The sequence below is a fragment of the Empidonax traillii genome, unplaced genomic scaffold (assembly GCF_003031625.1).
Source record: "Empidonax traillii isolate 1590-97213 ecotype Southwest subspecies unplaced genomic scaffold, ASM303162v1 scaffold131:size1687323, whole genome shotgun sequence".
Lineage (NCBI taxonomy): Eukaryota > Metazoa > Chordata > Aves > Passeriformes > Tyrannidae > Empidonax > Empidonax traillii.
The window spans coordinates 1,523,845-1,544,569 of NW_020955324.1; the positions used below are offsets into that span (position 1 = coordinate 1,523,845).

Consider the following 20,725-nt stretch of genomic DNA (forward strand, 5'->3'; position numbering starts at 1 on the left):
CACCGCTTCCTCACTCAGCCCACTTTGCTTGATCTTCATGAGCATTCAGATTTACAGCTGCTGATATTGCCACAAGAGCAGGCTTTTGTTGGTTTTAGTTTTTCTTCCTGTAGAGCAAGCGCAGCTGCAAAATGCAAGCTCATTTCTAGGCTTATTTATACATCACCAGTTCCAACCATTCATAGTTGTGCAACACCCCATCGGGGTACTGGGATTACTGCAGTGTCACAGACAGTTTAAGTGAGGCTCATGGAGCTGTACAATTGTAACTATGTTTTATATGTATAATAAAACGATGCATGACATGGGAGTAAGCCAGCTATACTGAAACAGAACAAACTAACTGCTCCGATGCAACAGTTAAGCATCTCATCAGTTATAAAATCAAACAGGTTTCAAGTAAAAACTATACAGAGAACAGGATGCTTGACATCGTAAAGTAGCATGTTCAAAGGGTCATTTTTAGAACATTAAGGAAATGTACTCATCCAGTCAAGTTCTCAAAAGAATTCCTGGCACCAAAATGTTCTCCTCTGTTTGCTTTTTCACCATGTTGTAAGAATGGATCACTCTTAGGGGGAAGAAAATGCTCTGTGTGAAACACTGCATGAAACTAAACAATCCTTAAACGTGGCTAATTTTCACGTGGAACTGATGATTTAGCACTGTCATCCTTCAGCAGAGGAGAAAGAACTGCCTGTCTTTAGTTTACTTATTTAAGGTTAAAAAAGAAAGAAGGGGTGTAAATTTGATCCTGCTTCAATTTACTTCAGTGGCAAAGCTCTTGCCATGACTTTAGTGGGAATGAGACTGCATCTTAATTCATTCAATGTGGAGAAGAACAAATCAGCTGAAAATAATGTTCTTGTTTATTAGATTTAAATTACTACCATAGTTGTTTTTAACAGTGTTAAGTAAGCCCTGTTTTAAAAGTCAAAGGTTGCCTTCAGTTGTGCCTTCTCCTAGGTGCAGGATCCTGGTCCCCTGGCCAGCTCACCACTGCTCACAGCAAGCATGGCTCACTCTGGGACATGGCCACATTCCCACATGGGAATGATATATGTTTGTGGATGTCAGTGTGGATATGTCACTGGTGACAATATCCAAATGTGGGCTGGGGCATCCCCTCCAGCCAAGAAACCAGGGTGAACAATTTAGTAATATAAATGCATTCACTGAGAACACAACTACACTTATAAGATGTCCATGAAAAGCAACAAAGTAAAGTGAATCAACAGGTTAAATTTGTTATTAGGGATCTGCATTTCTACTGGGAAATTTTAAGATAGCCGCAAATTGAAAGAAGTTGAATTTTATTTCTTTTTTTTTTTTTTTTCCTAGAAGGCAATCAACCTTCTGGTCTGGCTATGCACTGCCTCTCCCTATAAAGTAAAACCTAGAAACACACACATAAAATCTGTATGAAAGTACCTGTCAGTGAATCAGCAAAGATTATTACTCAAATGATAGACGGAAACAAGACTGTCTACACTGTATGAATTAAACATGTCCACATGTGTAAATTAGGACATAGACACTCCTGTTCTTTAGCAACAGAACTGATGTTCTCCTGTAAATTACATTAATGAATGAGACTGGTTTATGAAAACCTTCTGCATTTGCTGTGGAGGTCAGAATGAGGATGTTAAATGAGGTAGCAGACAATGAGGATGTGCTGCTTAGGGAAGCTGAATGTCACTTCTCTGCTTGGGGAGTTCTACAATTTGCATGAAGGTCACAGGGTATCTTCAGCTACATGACAAGTACTGACAAATACACACTGTTGCTCTGAGACTGAACGCAGTGCTATATAAAGAGTATTAAAATATGGAATATTAATCAAAAATCATCCTCTGATTTTCTAAATATGGTAATCTTCTATTAAGACAGTTTGTTAATTTCTCCTAAAATTAAACATAACATAAATATAACATAATAGGAATAGCTCATAATGTTGTAAAGATATTTAAGAGATATAGATTAATTAAGGTCTATGCAGTGAGGATACCCTGAAAATGTCACAAGTGCAGTCAAAATTTCTGACATATCAATGACATGAATCAGTACGTAAAAGCTAAGGACTAAGTGAAGAAGAAAAAAGAAATATTGAAGAATTATTCAATTAATCAATCAGGGAAAATGTCGGAATATGGGATGAGGTATGTGATTAAAGATCATGTTGTATTATATTAACACTGGTGCAAAATACATGTGTTACAAGATAGTTTAATTTAACTGCATGTGGTTTTAGTTTTATGTGTGCATGATTTTTTAAAATGCATTTTTAGAAATGAGGCAAACAGTAATGGAAATCTATCATATGACATTATATTGATTCCTTCACTCAAATATCTGCATCTTAACATTTTCAGCGTGGATTTCCACCCCTTAAGTTGTTTCACAGAAGACAAAACCCTTCAACTTCCATAGAGAGAAGTTCTAAAATTTAAATTGCTGCCTGAATGCGAAGGAGTTGTGACGCACTGTGGTTTATTGAAGCACTCTTGTGGTTATAGACACTTCTTTTAGCTACCCCACCCTCTTCCTTGATCCACCACTGACTTCTTCTCTCTCTCTCTTTTCTCCTCTGTGTTCCTTTAATACCATTCCCTCTTTTTATTTATCTCTTTCTGTCTCCGCCACTTCTTCATCCTCAACATTCATCACCTGGCATTCCCTTTCTTCTCCGTAGTGCTACCAGGCATGGGAAGAAGCAGTTTCCCAGCCCTCAGTTAAGGTGTGCTGGGCTGTGTTTGGGAGACACAGTAACTGCAGAGCAAATCCTGCTTGCTTCCAGCTTTCCTGCCTCAGTGAATGCTCAGCTCTTCTGGGAAGATGGAACTACGCCATTCCATAAACGCATTGCACCTGGAAGGGGATGAAATCTTCCCTTCAAAGACACATGTGTGACCAGGTCTTTGAAGATGCCTGATGTGGCCAGTTTTGGTCAGTGTTCCATAAAGGATAGAGCCCTGTATGCTCCTCCTCATGATATTTCAAGTCTCAGTTCCAAAGAACGGAGATGCCAGGACTTGTCAGTGACATAACTGTAACAGTTTTATGAGAACTGGCAAGATAGCTCATTTCTCCTACATCTTATTCTCAGAAACCTTGGAATTATTCTGGCTGAAATACTTAGGGGGAGGAAGGTAGACTTAATTCTGACTACATTAAATAGTCAGGAGATCTGGCATGCTGTTATCAACAACAAAAATATGGTTTAATTACAAGAAGTCATACTGACAACATTTACAATATATAAGTATGAAAAAGTAGTAGTAACTTTCTTCTTGTTCCATGTGGAAATAGAAAAATACACTCCCACTAAAAAAGAAGTAAAAGAAGGCACAATAAATTCTGATAATTCTCTTTCTTCTGGATTTTCAGTTCCATCACTGCTCTCCAAATTAAGATTTATGTGCCATTTTCTATCTGTATCTGTTGTTGATTTCTCCCCCCCTGCAGGGATATAGGTGGATAGGTTTGGACAGGAAACTGTATCCCTCAAGCCAAACTGAAAGGTTTATGAAGTTGCTAATAAAAGTTTGGGTCAGGGCCTAAATATCAATCATCCGCTCATTGTCTTTTTAAATGAGCTCAGGCATTTTCCCAACCGCTCCCAGCAGGTCTCTGCCACTATTTTAAACTAAGATTTCAGCCATTTCTTTTTTCCCCATGTTGACCTCAATAATTTTTCTTTCTCCCCCCACCTTACCTGCCAAATGCATCCATCAGGATTTTGCCAAAGGCTATCTGCTTTTGAAGTTGAGAGGAATTCACTAATCGTTGAGTGTCAAATCTACAATAAATGCCATCACCATATGGTATATGCTGCTTTGGGGAATTATCTCAAAAAGGCCTGGCTGTGAGAAGGCTGGCTGTATGTTAGGAGGGGTTTATTGCTAACTTTCATAACTCATGTCAGGTTCTTTCAGTTTCTGTACTCATTGGCTTCAGTGAGTGCAACTGTTTCCTGAATTTATAAAAATGTTGTCAAGATCCCTTGATCTCGCTTCCTCCGTCTCTCTCACAGAAACACATCCAAACACATCCATACACAGTGGAATAGCAAAAGCACAGTGGCATACAAATCTAGCAGAAGAGAAGCTTGTAAATAAATAGCATGTCACTCTGCTTACTCAATAAATTCCTCAGTGTGCTAAACTCATGATAAACATATCATAAGCCCTGACAAAGGCTTTACAGCCTGTCCCATCACACCATCATGAGTGTAATTCTGCAATGCATAGGAAGACGTAAGTTTGAAAAACAGAGCAGAAATAGCTCCCATAAGGGCAGAGTGCTGACATAGCTGAAGAATAACTAACTGGAGAGCATTTGTTTTAGTTAAAGAAGACAATTATCGGTGACATATCTTTGTGCCTGTGGTGTACTGTCGCTTCAAAGCAACAAGAAATCTACCTTCTATAAAAAATTGTCCATTAATACATATATACATCTGTCTGAAACCCTCAGCCTCTAACATTCTCAACAAGAACTACACATAGGATCAAGAAATTCCACAGATAAACATGCTTTTTGATTCAAAGAGGTAAGGAAAAAAAAAAAACACACATAAAGAATACAAAAAATTCCTACAAAAATAAGTGACATTGCCCTTTGAAACACTTGGGGCAGCTCTCTCGACTTTCTCTGCTGCTCTAGAAAGGTGTGAATGTTCTCCATGTCCCACCTCATCTCCACCAGGCACATGGGAATGTTTCCAATGAGCCTCAAGGTGTTTCAAGTAGCACCAGAAGCTTATATTTAGGCAATGGCTCCCTTCTAATTTATGTACAGGATATTAACATCCTCTTGGAGCAAACAGAAATCATGGTTTAAAAAGGTAGTTATATTTCAGAAACACGTGACCCTACACACACACACACAGAAAAGAGAATTTAATATCGTCCCTAGGCAGAATTCATCCGTCTTTAAGGCTTCTATTATGCATTTCTGGGAACTGTAGTGACAGTGTTTTGCTTTCCTGGTTAATAATACAAATGAACTGTTGGCTACATCACATCAAAACAAAAGTGGCAGAATGAGAAAAACTACTGAAAAGTTTACCTTTATAGGAAAGCTTCAGTCTTGGGATATTTTGTTTTGACGTTCCAGTGACTGGAAGGAACAGCATCACTAAAGATAGCAGGCTGCAGGCATGTGGCACTTGCAAGGCTCTCATTCTGCTCCCTTCTTCTGTACCTTCTTTTGCACTATGGCTAAATATCTTCCCGCTTTTCAAACAATCTGAGTTTAATCTGGAAGAAAAAAGAAAACATCTGTAGATCTCCATTTTTGCATAAACAATAATTTTGTGAGCAGGCCAGACCTATCTTTAAAAAGTAACTGATTTAATATCTTTGTTCCAAAAGTATTTTTTTATCTATTATAAATAAAAATGCTGTAAATCTGTTTCTTTAATACTACATTTGCACATGGAAAAATATGTGAATTTTTCAACCACCAGTGTCTAGCACAGATAAAGTTTAAGCAAAAATTAAATTAATGCAGTATCCATAAAAAGAATATTTTCCATTCAAAAGTGACCATGTAACTTTTTAGTTCATACTGCTCCACTGGATATCTTAATGTTTAAAACTTTCCTAATCTCAGTACAACAGCTACTTTATATTTATGCTATGACTAGAATGAACTGTAATACCTCAGATACCATGGGGGTACAAGCTGAGCTAACAGTGAGTACATACTCATCATAAACTTTCATAAATAATCTAAGAAAATTGTATAGAGCAAGCAGTTGTGTTTTATTTTAGCTGAGAGAAAAGTCAACGCAGATGACGGATTGAAAACCGCTTTCACTATGATATTTCCAGCAGAATAACTGCCTCAACTCATCCACCAAAATGTCCTATAAACTTTAATGAGTGTTTCATGCTGAGGTCAATAGGCTGATATGGGACTTCATTAGCACAATGTGCAACTAAGCCAGCTTTGCAACACTTTTCACTTAATCACAGTCATTCATATTCCATAAATCTTGAAGTGTTTTACAAATGAAAGCAATTATCACTGTCCTTATTTTCCCCAATGCAAAACCGGAATCATAAAGCTGCAGTGAACCTATTTCCTCAAGGTCACACAGCCACCACAACTTTTTTTTAATTGAAAAAAGCAACAGCAATCCTGGTGTCTTGTTTGTACCCAGTTATCAGGGATCTCTTTTGCCCAATAACTCCTCTTTTGCACATGAAATCATTTGAAATGTCATCCTGAATTCTGAGGGCAGAACTTGATGGTTAATAAATCACAGAGATCAGAGTATGAAAATATTTGTGAGACCAGATCCTTCCCCCTGCAAGTGCATGATGCCAGAGGTCAAGGGAGATGGTTGGTGAAATGACAAATGTCAGTGTTTGAGTAACGCTGTAAAGCAAGGAGTAAGGAAATGTTATGGTTAGTGGAGAGATTAATGGCCCATGACTTGCCATGAAAATTCTTTTGTGAAAGGTACTGGAACTGCCTGATTAAAAGAGTAATCCTAATGCCCACATCAGCCAGCACTTGCATGGACATCAAAGGAGAGGTTCCTTGTAAGGCCATGAGAGATGCAAGGACTTGTGGCCCCTGAACCTCTCCTCTGGTCTGACACTCAGCTGCAGTGCTGGTATCAGAGACCCAGAATCAATTTGGCACCTTGTGATGCAGGTAGTCCATCCTTCCTGGCGTGAAAGGATGGAGAGGGAACCCCTCCAGTTCTCTCTACCACAGAAAATGTCTCTCAGCTGAAGCTTGGTCTTTCTGAGCCTCCAGACCTCCAGTCAATAGCAAAAGACAAAGGAGTGTGCAGAAAGGACATGACGGCGAAAGAGACAGAGGGAAACAATTTGTAAAATGCCCAGAGCATCATTCCTATTGCAGAACGTTGAGCTTCTTTCTTCTCAGTCCCTCTTCCTCAACACTCACATTCAGTGTCTGAATGCCACTACATCTTCATGAGATGACATGGAAAGAAAATAAAACAAACATGAAATGCCTCTGCTTCATCTTTCCCTTCCCTTCCCTTCTCTTCCCTTTATTACAATACTGGATGCTAGGAGAAGACCCTTATTCCTTCTGTGCCAATACATCTATTTGAGGGTGGACCCTGAAGGACCTCTGTGTTGATTAGACTATCTCAGGTTATATCACCCTAAAGAAATTTATTTAGAGGTAAGAGGGGGAAAAGAAGGGGAGGGAGGAGGGGGAAGATTATATAAAAGACAAGACAGCAGCCTTGTTCATCTCCAGTACGATGATAGTGACAAACCATACTTCAAAAAGAAGCAATTAAGAAGGAGCCAGTCTCACAGCAAATATGCTGAAAGTCATGGCCTGAGGGTCTGGGCCTCAGCCAACAGGGATCTCACCAAAGGATTTGGGGCTCATTTTCCTGAGGCAAAGTACAGTGAAGAATCAGGACTAAATTTGGCACTTACAGAAAAAAACAAAACATCAGTTGCCTGAATGCACTGTCATTTGCTGAACTGATTGAGAACCAGCATCAAACTTGGGCCTTTGGCCATACCCCACAACTTCAGTTCTTTTTTTTTTTTTTTCTCCCCCTTCCCTTTTATTTGAATAATGTCTGTGAAAAACCATTTGCTTTCACAAGGCAGTTAGTTTACACTGGAGGCAGCTGCTCTGTGAGCTCCAGCCAATCCTGTCCTGTCTTAAGTTCACTGCAATCTGGCCACATTGTCATATATATTTTTAGTTTATGATGATCCTCTAATTCAATTTCAGCTTCCACACAGAGTCCTTCCAACAGTCTAATGACTAGCTCAGGTTAATGAACTTCAGAGCAACTAACTTGCTATTAATCTTGAGGAAGTATCCTTCCTCTGTAACATATGTAATGTTAATCAGTGTCCTATGCTTGAAAGACCCACAGTCACACTGCTCAGAAGCAAATAGACCCACAAGTAGAAATAAAATGTAAAACCTAAAAGCAACTCTGACTCCCTCATTCCTTCCTCCTCTGAAAAATAAGAAGAGTTGTGTCACGGAAGGAAAAATTATAGCTTCCTTTAGTTCTTCAATACTTTTGCTAAGCACCAACACGTTCTAAAACTTCCTCATCACGAACAGTCCCAAAATAAATGAGGAAAAAGAGTCTGAAAAGAAAACTGCTGAGGTTAAAGCTGCTTTCCCACCTTGGCTTCAGCTAGGAAATATCTGCACTGTGTTAATTATCACCTGCAGGACTGACTGTGGAAGGAAGTCATGCACACACACCTCGCTGAAATAGGGGCATTTCCAGAGGAATAAAGGAGCTTTTATTTGCCCCACGTAGGGGTGGGAGGCGTGAGGCTGAAGAGGGGCCGAGGAGCCCGGCTCCATCCTGCTTGGACCTCCCTGAGGGGCTCATAAATTCGAAACGGGCTGTAGGTTAAGCTGCCAAAAGACAAAAAGCTGAACTGCTGGTGTCCTGCCATCCTGACACTGAGAGGCGGCTGGACCTGACTGGCACAGGCGTGATGTCACGTCCCCGAAATGAGGTGTCACCTCCCTGCAATTGGTCAGATTTAGTGGAGCCCATAAAACAGATTGCTCCGAAGCTACTGTCTGAAACAAGAAAACCTGGAGCCAATTTACTAAACATAATTTATTCCAGGCCCTTTGTGGCAATAAACAGAGCTCTTCAGCCTTCTCAGACACACAGACAGTGAGGAGCTCTGTGCTTTTGGGAGGTTTTTCAGATCATTCAGCTCAAACCTATCTAAATGCAAAATCTCGCATTCACAAATACTGTGTAGTTTCCGACTTCTCCTGGCGTCATGAAGTCCAGAGCTGAAAGGACTGTGTCCCATCTGCAAACACACACTTTTCTAACAGAAGTTCATGTAGCTCTCAGTTAATTCCATAACAAAACCCTTCATGGAATTGGAGGATAATTTAAAACCTGTTTCCAGCACTAGTTTTCCAAGGTCATTTTAAAATTCAGAATTTTGTATTCCAGTAAAGAGGTAGGGCTCAGTTTTACTGAATCTAATAGCAATGTTGTAAACTGTGGCAACTGAAAATTGAGAGCAACCTTGATTTGGCTCATGTTGATTAAAGTTTATTTTTGATTATTGATTATTGAAAAGTATGTTCTCTCTTTACTGTCTCTTTACTAAGTACATGTCCTTTACCTATATGTATGAAAATTTAAAGCACGTTTATTTAACTAAAAATATACAGATATATGTGTCTAATGCATATACCTGCAGATGTCTCACTTTTGAATTATCATACACATGCCAAAAGAAAAATTACTATGATTGTCTATTGAGTGGTCCAAAACTGTACTATAATAATGATTTGGATATTGAATATTCTTTCTTAATAGGAGAGAAAACTAGAAACATACATGACTCAGACTCAGATTAGTAACTTATAAAATCAAATAGATTAAAAATAAAATTACATCTTTAGTCTTAACATTCTAAACTTACTTCTTCAATAACAAAGATGACATTCATCCAGAGCACAATGACACTATGTTCTTGTACCCCTTAGATGGTCTGTTGATACATTATTTGGCAGAAGAGGCTTTTCTCTTCATTATGAATCTCAGTTAAAGCTAACTCCATCCAAATACTGGTAAAGAGTTATTATTCATCACTATTCTCCTCTTTATTAAGTAGTTTTTGTGCTGTTTATAGTGCAGGAAATGTTCTCTTCCAAGGATTCTGAAAAATACTGCCTTTTACATAAACCCCAGATCAGCATTTCATAACTTCCCAACACCAGGAAAAATTACAGAATAAAAAGACAATGGTACAATAAAAGGGTCTATAGTAGGTGATTTTTTTTTTTTTTTTAATTTTGTTTTGTTTAAATCATTGGGTTTAGTGTTTCTGGTTTAGACGAGCTTTTGCCATAGAACAGTCTTTGCTATTGTTAAATACCCAGGTGATTAGCAAATACTCATATGAAGCATAACGCAGTTTATAATGAGTTTTACAAAGCTTTCAAGGCTTTACCTTTACTGAGCTCCTCACAGGATTTATACACTATCCATTCAACAGCAGTAATTTGGAAGGCAAAAAAATCACTGCTCTGATTCCTACCTGGGAACAGTCAAATAGAGCAAAGAAAAATGAAGGGATTGAGACACAAGGAGGATGCACCTGAGGGAACAAAGAGTCAGCAAAAAATCTGTTCTTATTGCGGAGAATCATATGATAATAAATAAAGCTCTCCAATAGAGAGAGAAAATACATTTGAGGATTACATGGATTTTTTGTTCATCAAGACAAATTCAAACTAAACTAAAAATGGTGATGAAGGAAGTGAAATTTGAGAGAAAAAGGATGAAGGAACTCACTTATTTTGTTCATTTTTAATAGTTTTCTGCATCTCTCTGAAGCCAATCTACTGATGGAAGCATTTCTTACAGGCATGTCATCTGTTTGGAGATAAATGCAGGTAGGAATGGGTAATTTATAGAGAGTGGGCTGTGTCACATTGCTATGAAGAGGTTATCTGACCATGAAATTTACTATTGGGCACTTAAAATTATACACATAGGAAATGAGCACTTAATCCTCAAAAGATACCAGGATATTTTTCAAGTCAATGTCAGTGAGATCAGGATTACATCCAAAGATTTCACATAGATGGACAAGTAATCCTTTCAGAAACTGGCAGATAGACAGCCATACACACAGCCATGTTATATATCACTAGAAACAGTGATTCTGAGTAATTTTATCTGTGGTATTATATCTTTTGGACATATAACACATAAATCCAAGACTGGCAATAAAACAAATGCTACTCCTTAACCCTAATTTTTTGTATTTTGTTTCTCCTGAAAAGTAAAGAAAATCTTACCCATAGTCTTGCCTTCTATACCCTGTTTCTTAAGAACAATATTTATTGTGAAAAAGGATGGGATAGGATGGGATGGAAAGCACCTTGTCATCTGATAATGATATTGTAAAGAGGAGGTAAGCACATGAATAAAATGTCCCACCAGCCAGATGCGCAGTTGGTATCTTCACACAGAAATATCAACATGCCTTTCACTCTGAAGTTAGTTGCACATGCACCTCTGATGAATTACTTTTCTTCTTTTTTCTTTTTCTTTTTTTCTTATTTTCTTTTGTGGAAGGAACTATGACTTCAGGTATTACATCTGTAATAACAGCTTCCCATAGGTTCTGTGTTTAGAATGACATGAGAAGACCCTACACATCTGACCATCAAAAAAAAAAAAAAAAAGAAAAACCAAAAACAAGCTAAAGAAGAAAGGAGTGTAAGGCACGATTTAGCAACACATAAGAATCAAAAGGAACCCTAAGCCAAACCTCAGTGTTACATTATTTTAAGTACAGCATGTTTCCCCAGCAGACCAAAAAAAAACCTCTCAAGCTATGAAAAGTGATTCTAAGATGGGTTTTGTAACTGTGGTATCCAAGAAAAGAAAAAGGCAGTAGCATGAAAATTCCTAGAGACATTAATGAATAGGTAGACTAGATGGAAACCGCTTCCTGCTGAGTGCTGTGACGTCTGAAGGGTTTCAAAGAGAGAGAATTTTCCTCTGAAATGTCTGTCACCACCTGCAGCACTTGTGGTGGCTTGGCTCAGCTCTGACTACAGCAGACAGGGAGAGAACGCTTGCAAGATGCTTTGCCTGTGGAACAGCCTTGGCCTGCTTTTGGGAAAATACTTAAAAGCCAGAAAAGTGTCATGATGGTCATCAGATAAAATAAATGCTCATTTTGGGGAGCCTTGCCTGGACATTTAAACACTAACAGACTGCATTTGTCCATCTACAACCTGAAATAACCTCAGGCAGCACTGTCAAGCCAGCTAAACCACTGATACTGCAACTACCATTCTTTTGCTGGAAGAAACATAAACCTACAATGGCCAACTCGAAGGAAGGATTACAGTCTCTTTTTCACCTCCGGGAATTCTTGCCAGTGTTTCACTATGGAAAAACTGTTCTCTGTATTTCCTTTCATAGGAAGCCTTCCAAATTCTGCAGGAGTGGAGCGTGAGTCTTCAAGCAGGGACAATTCTATCACCAGAAGTCTGAACTGGCTGATATTTTTGGGGATCACCAGTAATTAGTGGCAGTGGGGTGTTTTGCATATTAATTACTTGAATAGACACTTGACCTACCATGTATTTTGCATGCTTGTGAAAAACCCAGCTTGATGGGGAAATAGTGCAGCACTTTGGTGAAACTTGTCATATATCAAGTAGGTAGGGCTCTTCTGTCCTTGATCCAAGCGATCCAAACCTAAGCCAGCTCCTGCTGCTGTATGGCTCCACTAAATGCGTACTATACATCAGTATATAACAAATTTTGGCCGTACAGGCATCAAAGGCAAAACCAGCCAGCCAACTCTGCTTGCAGGCAGAACTTGCAGCTACCCAGACCATCCATAGAATAACAACCCAGCAGACTTTTCTAAATCAGAAAGTTGACCACAAAAAACTCAAAACAAACACTTCCCAAAATTGAAAGAAATAAAGAACAAAGATTTACATTTACAATTATATTTATAATGGTAATTTCATTTCACAGCTAATGTTTTATTGTGGTAAAATTTGTAGCTAGATTTATCTGATATAGGTGGTAATGTATTGTCAATTAGTTTGCAATTGTGCTTAAATGCTTGTAGGCACTCACAGACTCACCAGCTGTATCTATAAGATGCCTGTGGGACCCTAAGTGAAAAACAGAATCATTCCCCAGCTGTATCTAAGAGTTGATTATGGGACTCAGAGAAAAACAGAATGGTACAAATGTTAGGGCAATTGCATGTTGTAGTTGGCATCTTAATATAATTAACCATTTTGGGGATTATTTCTATTTCACTAATGCTGGTAGAATGTTTCATTAATTGTCAGTATTACTGCCAGTCCACTGTCATCTGTGTAAAAGTCAAATCTTATTGTTTTCAAAAGAATTCAGGCTAAATACAGTTTAGTGACAGTTAAAAAATGTGCGCTTCATATGGCAGCTGGGCTTTGATCAAATACGTTTGCTGGATATCCAATGGCATATTTTCCTAAATCTCCTTTCATCAACGTATGGCCTCATTATTTGATGCACTATCAGTGAACTCTGTACAGCACAGTCTGAGGAGCTTCAATATATAAACTATACCACAGGGAAAGACATGCTGGAAGGATTTTAATTTACACTTCCAACAAATTTTGATTTAATAATTCATGATGATATATTTGAACTCTGTTGGAGGAGGGGTTTTTATATCCATTGTCCAACTAATTTTGGATCAAAGTTTTGTGCAGCCAATATGTAAAATGATACACATATGAACACGTACATTGCAGTGTAGTGATTTCTGTTGTTCCTTTAACCCAGTTATTTTATTGTTAGGCTGAACACATTTGCTTTTTTTCCTAGTTTTTTTAAACATTTGATTTCATTTACATTTGGAGGTTCTGTGACAGGGAAGCAGCAGTGCCTTTGTACAAGCTTACACAAGTCACTAACTCAATGTGGATGTATTCCTCTTACGGGTTTCCCTCAGGTACTCATTACTGTAGCACCTGAGCAGTTTAAAAGCTTTAATGCCTCTATTGCCTATCTTCTATCCTTGTCATTATGAGTTAATTGATTTTTAACACAGGAGATGACATTCCTTGGATAAGGTCACACCAGCAGTTAAGAGCACATTTCCTCAACATCCAGGCAGTGCCTCAGTCACCCACCCCTGGGATAACAAACTACTGGCTGTGATTCCTGTGGCAAGATCCATGACTCACATATCACTTTTTCCAGTGTTTTACACTTGATTTAAGTTCTTGTGCTAACTGCAGAAAATTACAAGCAATAACAGTTTCGTTTTCTACAAAGAACTTCACAGAGCTGCGTAAGGAGTAAAATGCTGCCAGTGTGAGTTAAGACAGCAGGTTATCAAAGCTTTAACAGTTCTGTGTCCTCTGATCATCAACCACTTTCAGGGGCTAAAACACGCTGCTATCAGACCCTCAGAGAACTTTATGCTTGTGTTACAGAAGAAATCAATTTATATTTGGTGCAATAGTTGTTTTGCTGGTCTATTTTTAAGCTGCTTTGTGAAGAGTGCTAGCATGACAGTTCCTGGAATCTGAAACAGCCATACGGAAAAAGAAAACAAGAATTCAGGCATCACCTCCTCCATTCAACACAGAAATATTTCCACTTTGGTTTAAAACCACAATAACTTTCCTTTGTCTCGTGAGGACAAAGTGAGGACATAGAGTGCATGGATGAATCAATACTTCTTTGAAAAACAGGGAAGATTTTTAGACAGTTAACCAGTTAGTTACTGGGGTGTTCCCATAACCAGAAGAACAATACATAAAAGGTAGGATGTAAAACACCACTATAATTTCCTTTTCCCCAGAATTCATTGTTTCCTAAGATGATGAGGTAGTCTTGACCTTGAGGCAATTCTAGGGTTCACTGCCTACAAGGACTGTCAACACTGGAACAGGGGCTCAGAGAAGTCTTTGCAGACATTTGAAACATTTGTTACTCTGGAGATCTGTAATTGACTGGACATAGCTCTGAGTAATCTGATCCAAAGCTGAAGTTATCCATCCTTTGAAATACAAACAGAACCATATGACCTCCTCATGTTTCTTTCAAGCTTAATTTTTCTACTAGTTCTTTTAACAATTAATAGACAATTGAATAACTGAAGTGAATCACACACTGAAGATCTTCCTCAACATCCAACACTCTTCTACTTTACTTCAGTGTCTGACAGACATCAAATGGTTTTTCCTACTCTCTAGAGATCTTATCTTCCCAAGGATTGCTCTGATGAGGGAAACACCTACTTGATCTCCTCACAAATCATCTACTTTAGTACTGAAATTGGACTGAAATCAGGATCCCTTTCCTTTTATAAAACTATCCAAAAGCTGCACCAATTCAAGAGCTGATTCACAAGCAGACCATAAACCCCTCTATCAAGAATTTTAATATGTGCATAGGACAAGTGGAGTACACACAGGATAGGTACAAGCATTGCATTACCTATACAACTTAATTCAGTATCACACAGCTGCCAGGTATAGTTCATCCTCACAGTCCTGATTTGCCTATCCCATGAAAACTAAGCACAGAATTGAGTGTCAAAATTATCAACACTGTATATGAAAGAAGGTTTTTGTCTGCACTGATGAGACAAGAAGGGAATTTCTTCCAGGATTCTCCCACTGGAGCTAGAAGAAGAAGCTGGGTGAGAAATGCCACTGCAAGATTGTTGACATTCCCATCAAGCCAATGAGTTCTGCTCACCCAGGAGATATCAGCTGGGTGTTCGAGGCTGACCTCTCGTTTCTGTCCAAATTAGCAGCTCCTTCCTGCTGCTAATTATCTCCTAGTTATATAAAGAAGTGGAAGCCATTGTAGTTACCACACAAAATATTTTTCAAGGTTGAGGGGAGAAAAATGACTCGGAAGGATTTGGTCTCCACACTGGCTTAGCTAGAAAATAGATGTGGTGAAGAAGATTAAGCTGTGTTTCCATAGCCACAGCTGAGCAGGTGGCAAAAATCCACCACAGGTGCTTGTTCTATAGAGAATTCCATTCTCTGGTAAAAACAGCCACTCCTCAAAGAACCAGGGCTTGAAGATATCCAGGACTCTTCATGTCAGATGAGCCCTATGCAAGTTTATGAAGCCTTGGGATCATCGTGATTAACTATCTTCCTTAAGCCATTCCCCATCAGGCTTTAGTGCTTTTAAACCACTGACCCTTTGAATTAAAGAGGTAGATTTCTCTTTTCACAGCTGTGACTCAACACAGGAAGGAATTCAGAGACATCTGAAAACAAAGCCAGGCAGAATTTAAAACAAAATCCTTCAATGACAGATTTAGCAAGTGATGGGCACAGCTGGAGCTTACAAATATAACTAAGTAAATGAGCATACATTATACAACAGCCTTACACAGACAGACCCTGTGAAGGGCAATTTCTTCAAAAGGAACCAGAAAAACCAAACTACTAGGAATAAACCATCAGAAAAAAAACTAGATATTGACCGTTCAAAAGGAACTTGGGTCTTTGGATCTTTGAACAAACTAAATGGTAACCACTTATCTCTAAAATGAGATCGATGACAGCCACTTAAGCAAATTAAACCTTGATTCTTAGTAATAATTTATTTAAGTCACAATGCAAAATCAAAATTTATGTGCCTAGAGAGTAATAAAACACTAAGACGAAGTTTACAAAACTTTTATACCTTTTATACATCCAATTTAAAATGTACAGTAACTAGTACATAATAAATTATTGAGTCTTTGCAAAGGAAATGCATTCCTACTATTTCAGTTTAACAGCTGGGGAAGCTGATGTTCAATGTACTCAGCTGGCATTCCAGGAGAACTTGAAGTGAACAAAGAGTGGAATCAGATTATATTAATTGCTAGTTATCAATGTCACTATCTTAAACGTGATATGCTTCTTTCTACTCAGTCGAACAGACTGCCTGACACAGCATATCAGTTTTAAATAAACAAGTTTAAAGAAGAACTTTATCAAATGCAACAAATATCTTGAAGATTATCAAGCGTGGAACATGGTCACAGAGGAATAAACCTACTGACCATCCTCACATAATACTGCAAAAGCAAAACAACAACTTCTGGAAACTGCTTCCCTTGTCTGCTCAGCTGGGGTATGTGACTTGCATTAATGGCACTGGGAATAATGTACTTGCACTCAGAGCCTGGACTGACTGATGTCAAATGAAGTTCAACCATTCATATTAATGGGGATCAGCATTTGTCTGAGGGAAGGGAAGTCTCTTAGACCTCAGGGTCATGAATTGACAAGCTATCGAATATTTTCTCTGTAGAGCTGACCATCCTCCATCCTCACTGAGATCAGCTGTCTAGACCCTTAGTCCCACTCCAGCTGCTTTGTGTTCCTCCCGAGGCACAGAAAGAGCTCATTACTGATTCTTTCTCTGCAATGTGCAATGCAGGGCGAGGTCTCGCAATTCCCCTTCTGGGTCGCACAGAACAGTCACATTTCTGTGGACCCCAAGAAAAGCATAGAAACATAACACGTAAACTGTGAGTTTTGTTACTCTGGAGATCTGTAATTGACTAAGCCATATGGTGACAGAAGTGCCATAAATGCCAAAAAAAAAAAAAAAAAAAAAAAAAAAAAAAAAAAAAAAAAAAAAAAAAAAAAAAAAAAAAAAGCCCACTGAAAACATCATCTCAAAAGAACAAAGATGACTAATAACTCATACCAAGAAAATGATTGCTAAATTGCTATCGTCTCTCGCCACTAATAAACTGGGAGGAGGCAAAACCCAGCTTTTCTTTCAGATGGCCTTTCTGGAAAAATACCTTCTCACATCACTTACTCTTGACAGGTTTCAGAGTATCTATAAGCTCGTGAGTTGTAATCATGCTAATGATCAGCAAGTTGTTTCAGACGGCTGATACAAGTCTGTGGCTGATATTATCTGCCAAAACATTAAAATATGTAGAGAAAAACACTGCAGCAAAGTTTTGGTCTTCTCAATATCAAGTAGAGCAATTTTGGGAGTAAGGACAGTTATAATTTTCTCTGCCACCAATAATTATAATAATATTAAGAACAGCAATAATAACAATGATAAACATAACTTTTTTTTCCTAAACTTTTTTGGCAACAAAAATCCTGCCAAATACAAATTCAAATTTTATGGATGATAAGAAAGTGAGCTGTTTCCAGTGACATTTACAAGTTATAACTCAGCTCTGGAAGTCAGGACGTGCCAGTGTGAGTGAGTCAATTCAAAAAGCCCACTCAAACCTTGGCATCTCTCTTCCTTTAGAGGCACCTCAGCCACATTCTCGTTTTCAGAAATCCTTGTATAAACATTTAAAAACACAAAACAATAAAAAGATAAGAATCCAACATGCAAGGCCAACTCTAACAAAGGATGAGACAAATGAAAAAAAACAAGATTAAAATAAATGCCTTATGTGTATAATAAATTTCAGTATCATGAGTCACTGGATTGACTCATGAACTATAAATTGACCATGCCCCTTTTAATTGTTTCACATAAAGATCTCCTTTCTGAAAAAGAGGAACATCTTTAGCAGACATAGTTGCTATAGCTGGTTGGTTGTTTATCAATAGTATATGTGTACCATAGTGCAAGTTACGGAACTTCAGTTCAGCTGCTGGTTTAGAAAGCAGCATGTGGGATGTAGGAGATGTGCAGCTGGACCAGAAAATGCTTTCTATATGTACCTGGAGAATCACCAGTAGAAATCACCAAGAAAACAATGCAAATCATTCCTCACAGTAATATAAAATGTAAAAGCTAAAAAAGCAAGACTGCAAACCTATGCAGTCAGTATCTGAGAAAATAATCACATTTGAGCTTCTTTCAACATTAAATTTATCTCTCAATTTGCTATTCTTAGCAGTATGTGTCACAAAACACCTTACTGATTTTCTACATTTAAGCAGTTCTGGGTTTTCTCCACTTTCAACATTCATTTCCTCTTCCAGAAAAACCCTCTCACACAACAACTCCTTACTTAAATAAGACTATAAAAATGTTTGTAATGGCAAGACTGAAGGCTCATTCAGTATATTTTCAACAGTAAGTGTAAAGAAGAATAATTATAGAACATTCATATGTATTTTCCCACCCTTAGTGCTCCCCCTCCTCTCCATCTATTTTCAGCTCAGGAGATTTCCTGAGCCTATTGTGGCCTGTCTATTTTGTAAACTCCAAGTAGGTATCACTTTCAAGTACTTATCCAGCATCTCTTTGAGCCCTTGTAAAATTCTTGCATCTACAACACCATCTGGCAAACAATTTTATATGTCTGCTACCCAATGTGTGAAGAACCACTTCCAATACCAACAGTGCAATGTAACAACATATTTATTTTCCCTCATATGTCACCACCTACCTCTATAATACAAGCCAGTATGTAGATTCCACTGGGCAATAAAAAAAAAAAAAAAGGAAATTCTGATTTAGTTGGGATGATCATCCAACTGTTTCAAGATTAGAGGCATTACACATGCTACTTCATTATTTTATTTTGTATTATATTCTCACAGAGTGACTGGGAAATAAAGTGAAAATTGGTCAGAGAAAATTAAGAAGGTGATAGTAGTGGTCAATTTTAATGAGTGTTTACTGCCAAAGAAAAATATCTTGCTATGGTCACTGCACAAGATGAGATGTAACACTTCACAATGAAATCTTTGATGAGAATCCAGGACCAGCTTTGCACATTCAACAAAATGAGTTTTTTCCAGTGTTGGCAAATACACAGATGGGGCAAAAATAGCTTAGACCAGTGAAAGAGAAACTCTCCAGATTTTACAGACAACAGTGGCTCAACACAGGTAGCAGAAGAGCTCCCACACATCGGTCCTGGTACCTTCAGGCAGGTAGGATGGAAAAGGTATCCATCACCCTGCAGCTGGGGAGCTCTGTCACCTCTCTCCCTGACAAGGCTCTTTGCCTCTCTCACACTGCAGTAAAATTCACTTTGAGTTTACTGAAATTACCAGGTTTTCTCACATCCACATTCTCACTTTCTCACATCAAATAAGGGGGAGGTTGGGGGTGAAGGGTTTTACTTTTTGTACAAGCTGATAATATATCTTTAAAATCTTCTGTTCTCAAAATTGTTACATAATGTAAGAAATATATTTTAAGATTTAAGCTACAAACTACGTGGAAATAGAGTTATAAACTCTATTAATCTTCATGTTTCAAGATGTGAGTGATGTAAGAAACACCATGTTGCAATTTAGAACACTAAAATTGTGAAGATTTATGCCTTCCGTTGAAACATCTGGTCTTACCCACTCCTGGTGCCAGAGTGGCAGATTGGATGAGCTACTTGTTTATTCCAGTCAGGCGTTTCCTTGACTCCTGGACTTTATGTTAAGACATGATGAACATCTTACTCCCAATGCAGAATTTTTATTCTCATGAAGTCAATAGGTCAGAACTTGAAATTTACAGCGCATGAAAGGGATTCCTCATTTGAGTTTGTTAGATTCTAGTGGACCAGTAGACAAATATAAATACTTTAAAAAAATTGTACTTTATATACTCCATACTTATGCTTCATACACTCAGAGGCATTAATTTAAGGGCCTGTCAGAACACAACCGTCCTACCAACATCCCACAGACTGAATCACGAGGGGTAGTAAATATCCAAATGAGTTAATCTCAGAGAAATACTACAGTGAGCCCTGTCATAAAAAGTTCTGTTCTACAAAAACAACAAAGTTTTCAACTCAGTATTATAAACTGTGATTATTCCAATTGATGAAATTAGTTATATTTAATAATTTAGAATTGAAATTATTTAATACTTCTGATTATCTGTCAAAAGTCAAGTTTCAAGTTGTTAGTATTTGCAGTGGATCAACAATGTGAAGATATTTCTGTCACTGCCTAGTGAGTTTCAGAATTGTTTCAAAAAATACACACATTCAAAAGTTTTGTGATTTTTTTTTTAATCAAAAACTAACACTGAAATGATGATGGAAAGCACTACACTTTCTGGGGAAAAAATATGTCCTACAAGGTTTTAAAACAGAAAAGTTACAGCACCTTTTTCAACTACAACTACTTTTAAGATTTTCCAGAGGTAGCTACAGTTTGGCTTTGACCCTGCTATTTCAAAGTGCCAGAAATACCAAATTAGAGCAGGGAAAATGTTGCATGTGCACATATGTATGTGTTTGTCTACAGTCTGCATGAG

At 38.0% G+C, this 20,725-nt stretch overlaps 1 protein-coding gene across 3 annotated transcripts in view; it reads right to left on the minus strand.

Moving 5' to 3' along the window:
- Positions 1-20,725, minus strand: part of SEMA3D (semaphorin 3D) — a 139,943-nt gene that overhangs the window by 89,549 nt on the left and 29,669 nt on the right. For all 3 annotated transcript variants that reach the window (XM_027883643.1, XM_027883642.1, XM_027883644.1), the window contains exon 2: positions 5,071-5,261. In XM_027883643.1, the coding sequence (XP_027739444.1) occupies positions 5,071-5,261 (191 nt within the window). The remainder of the gene's footprint in view (positions 1-5,070; positions 5,262-20,725) is intronic.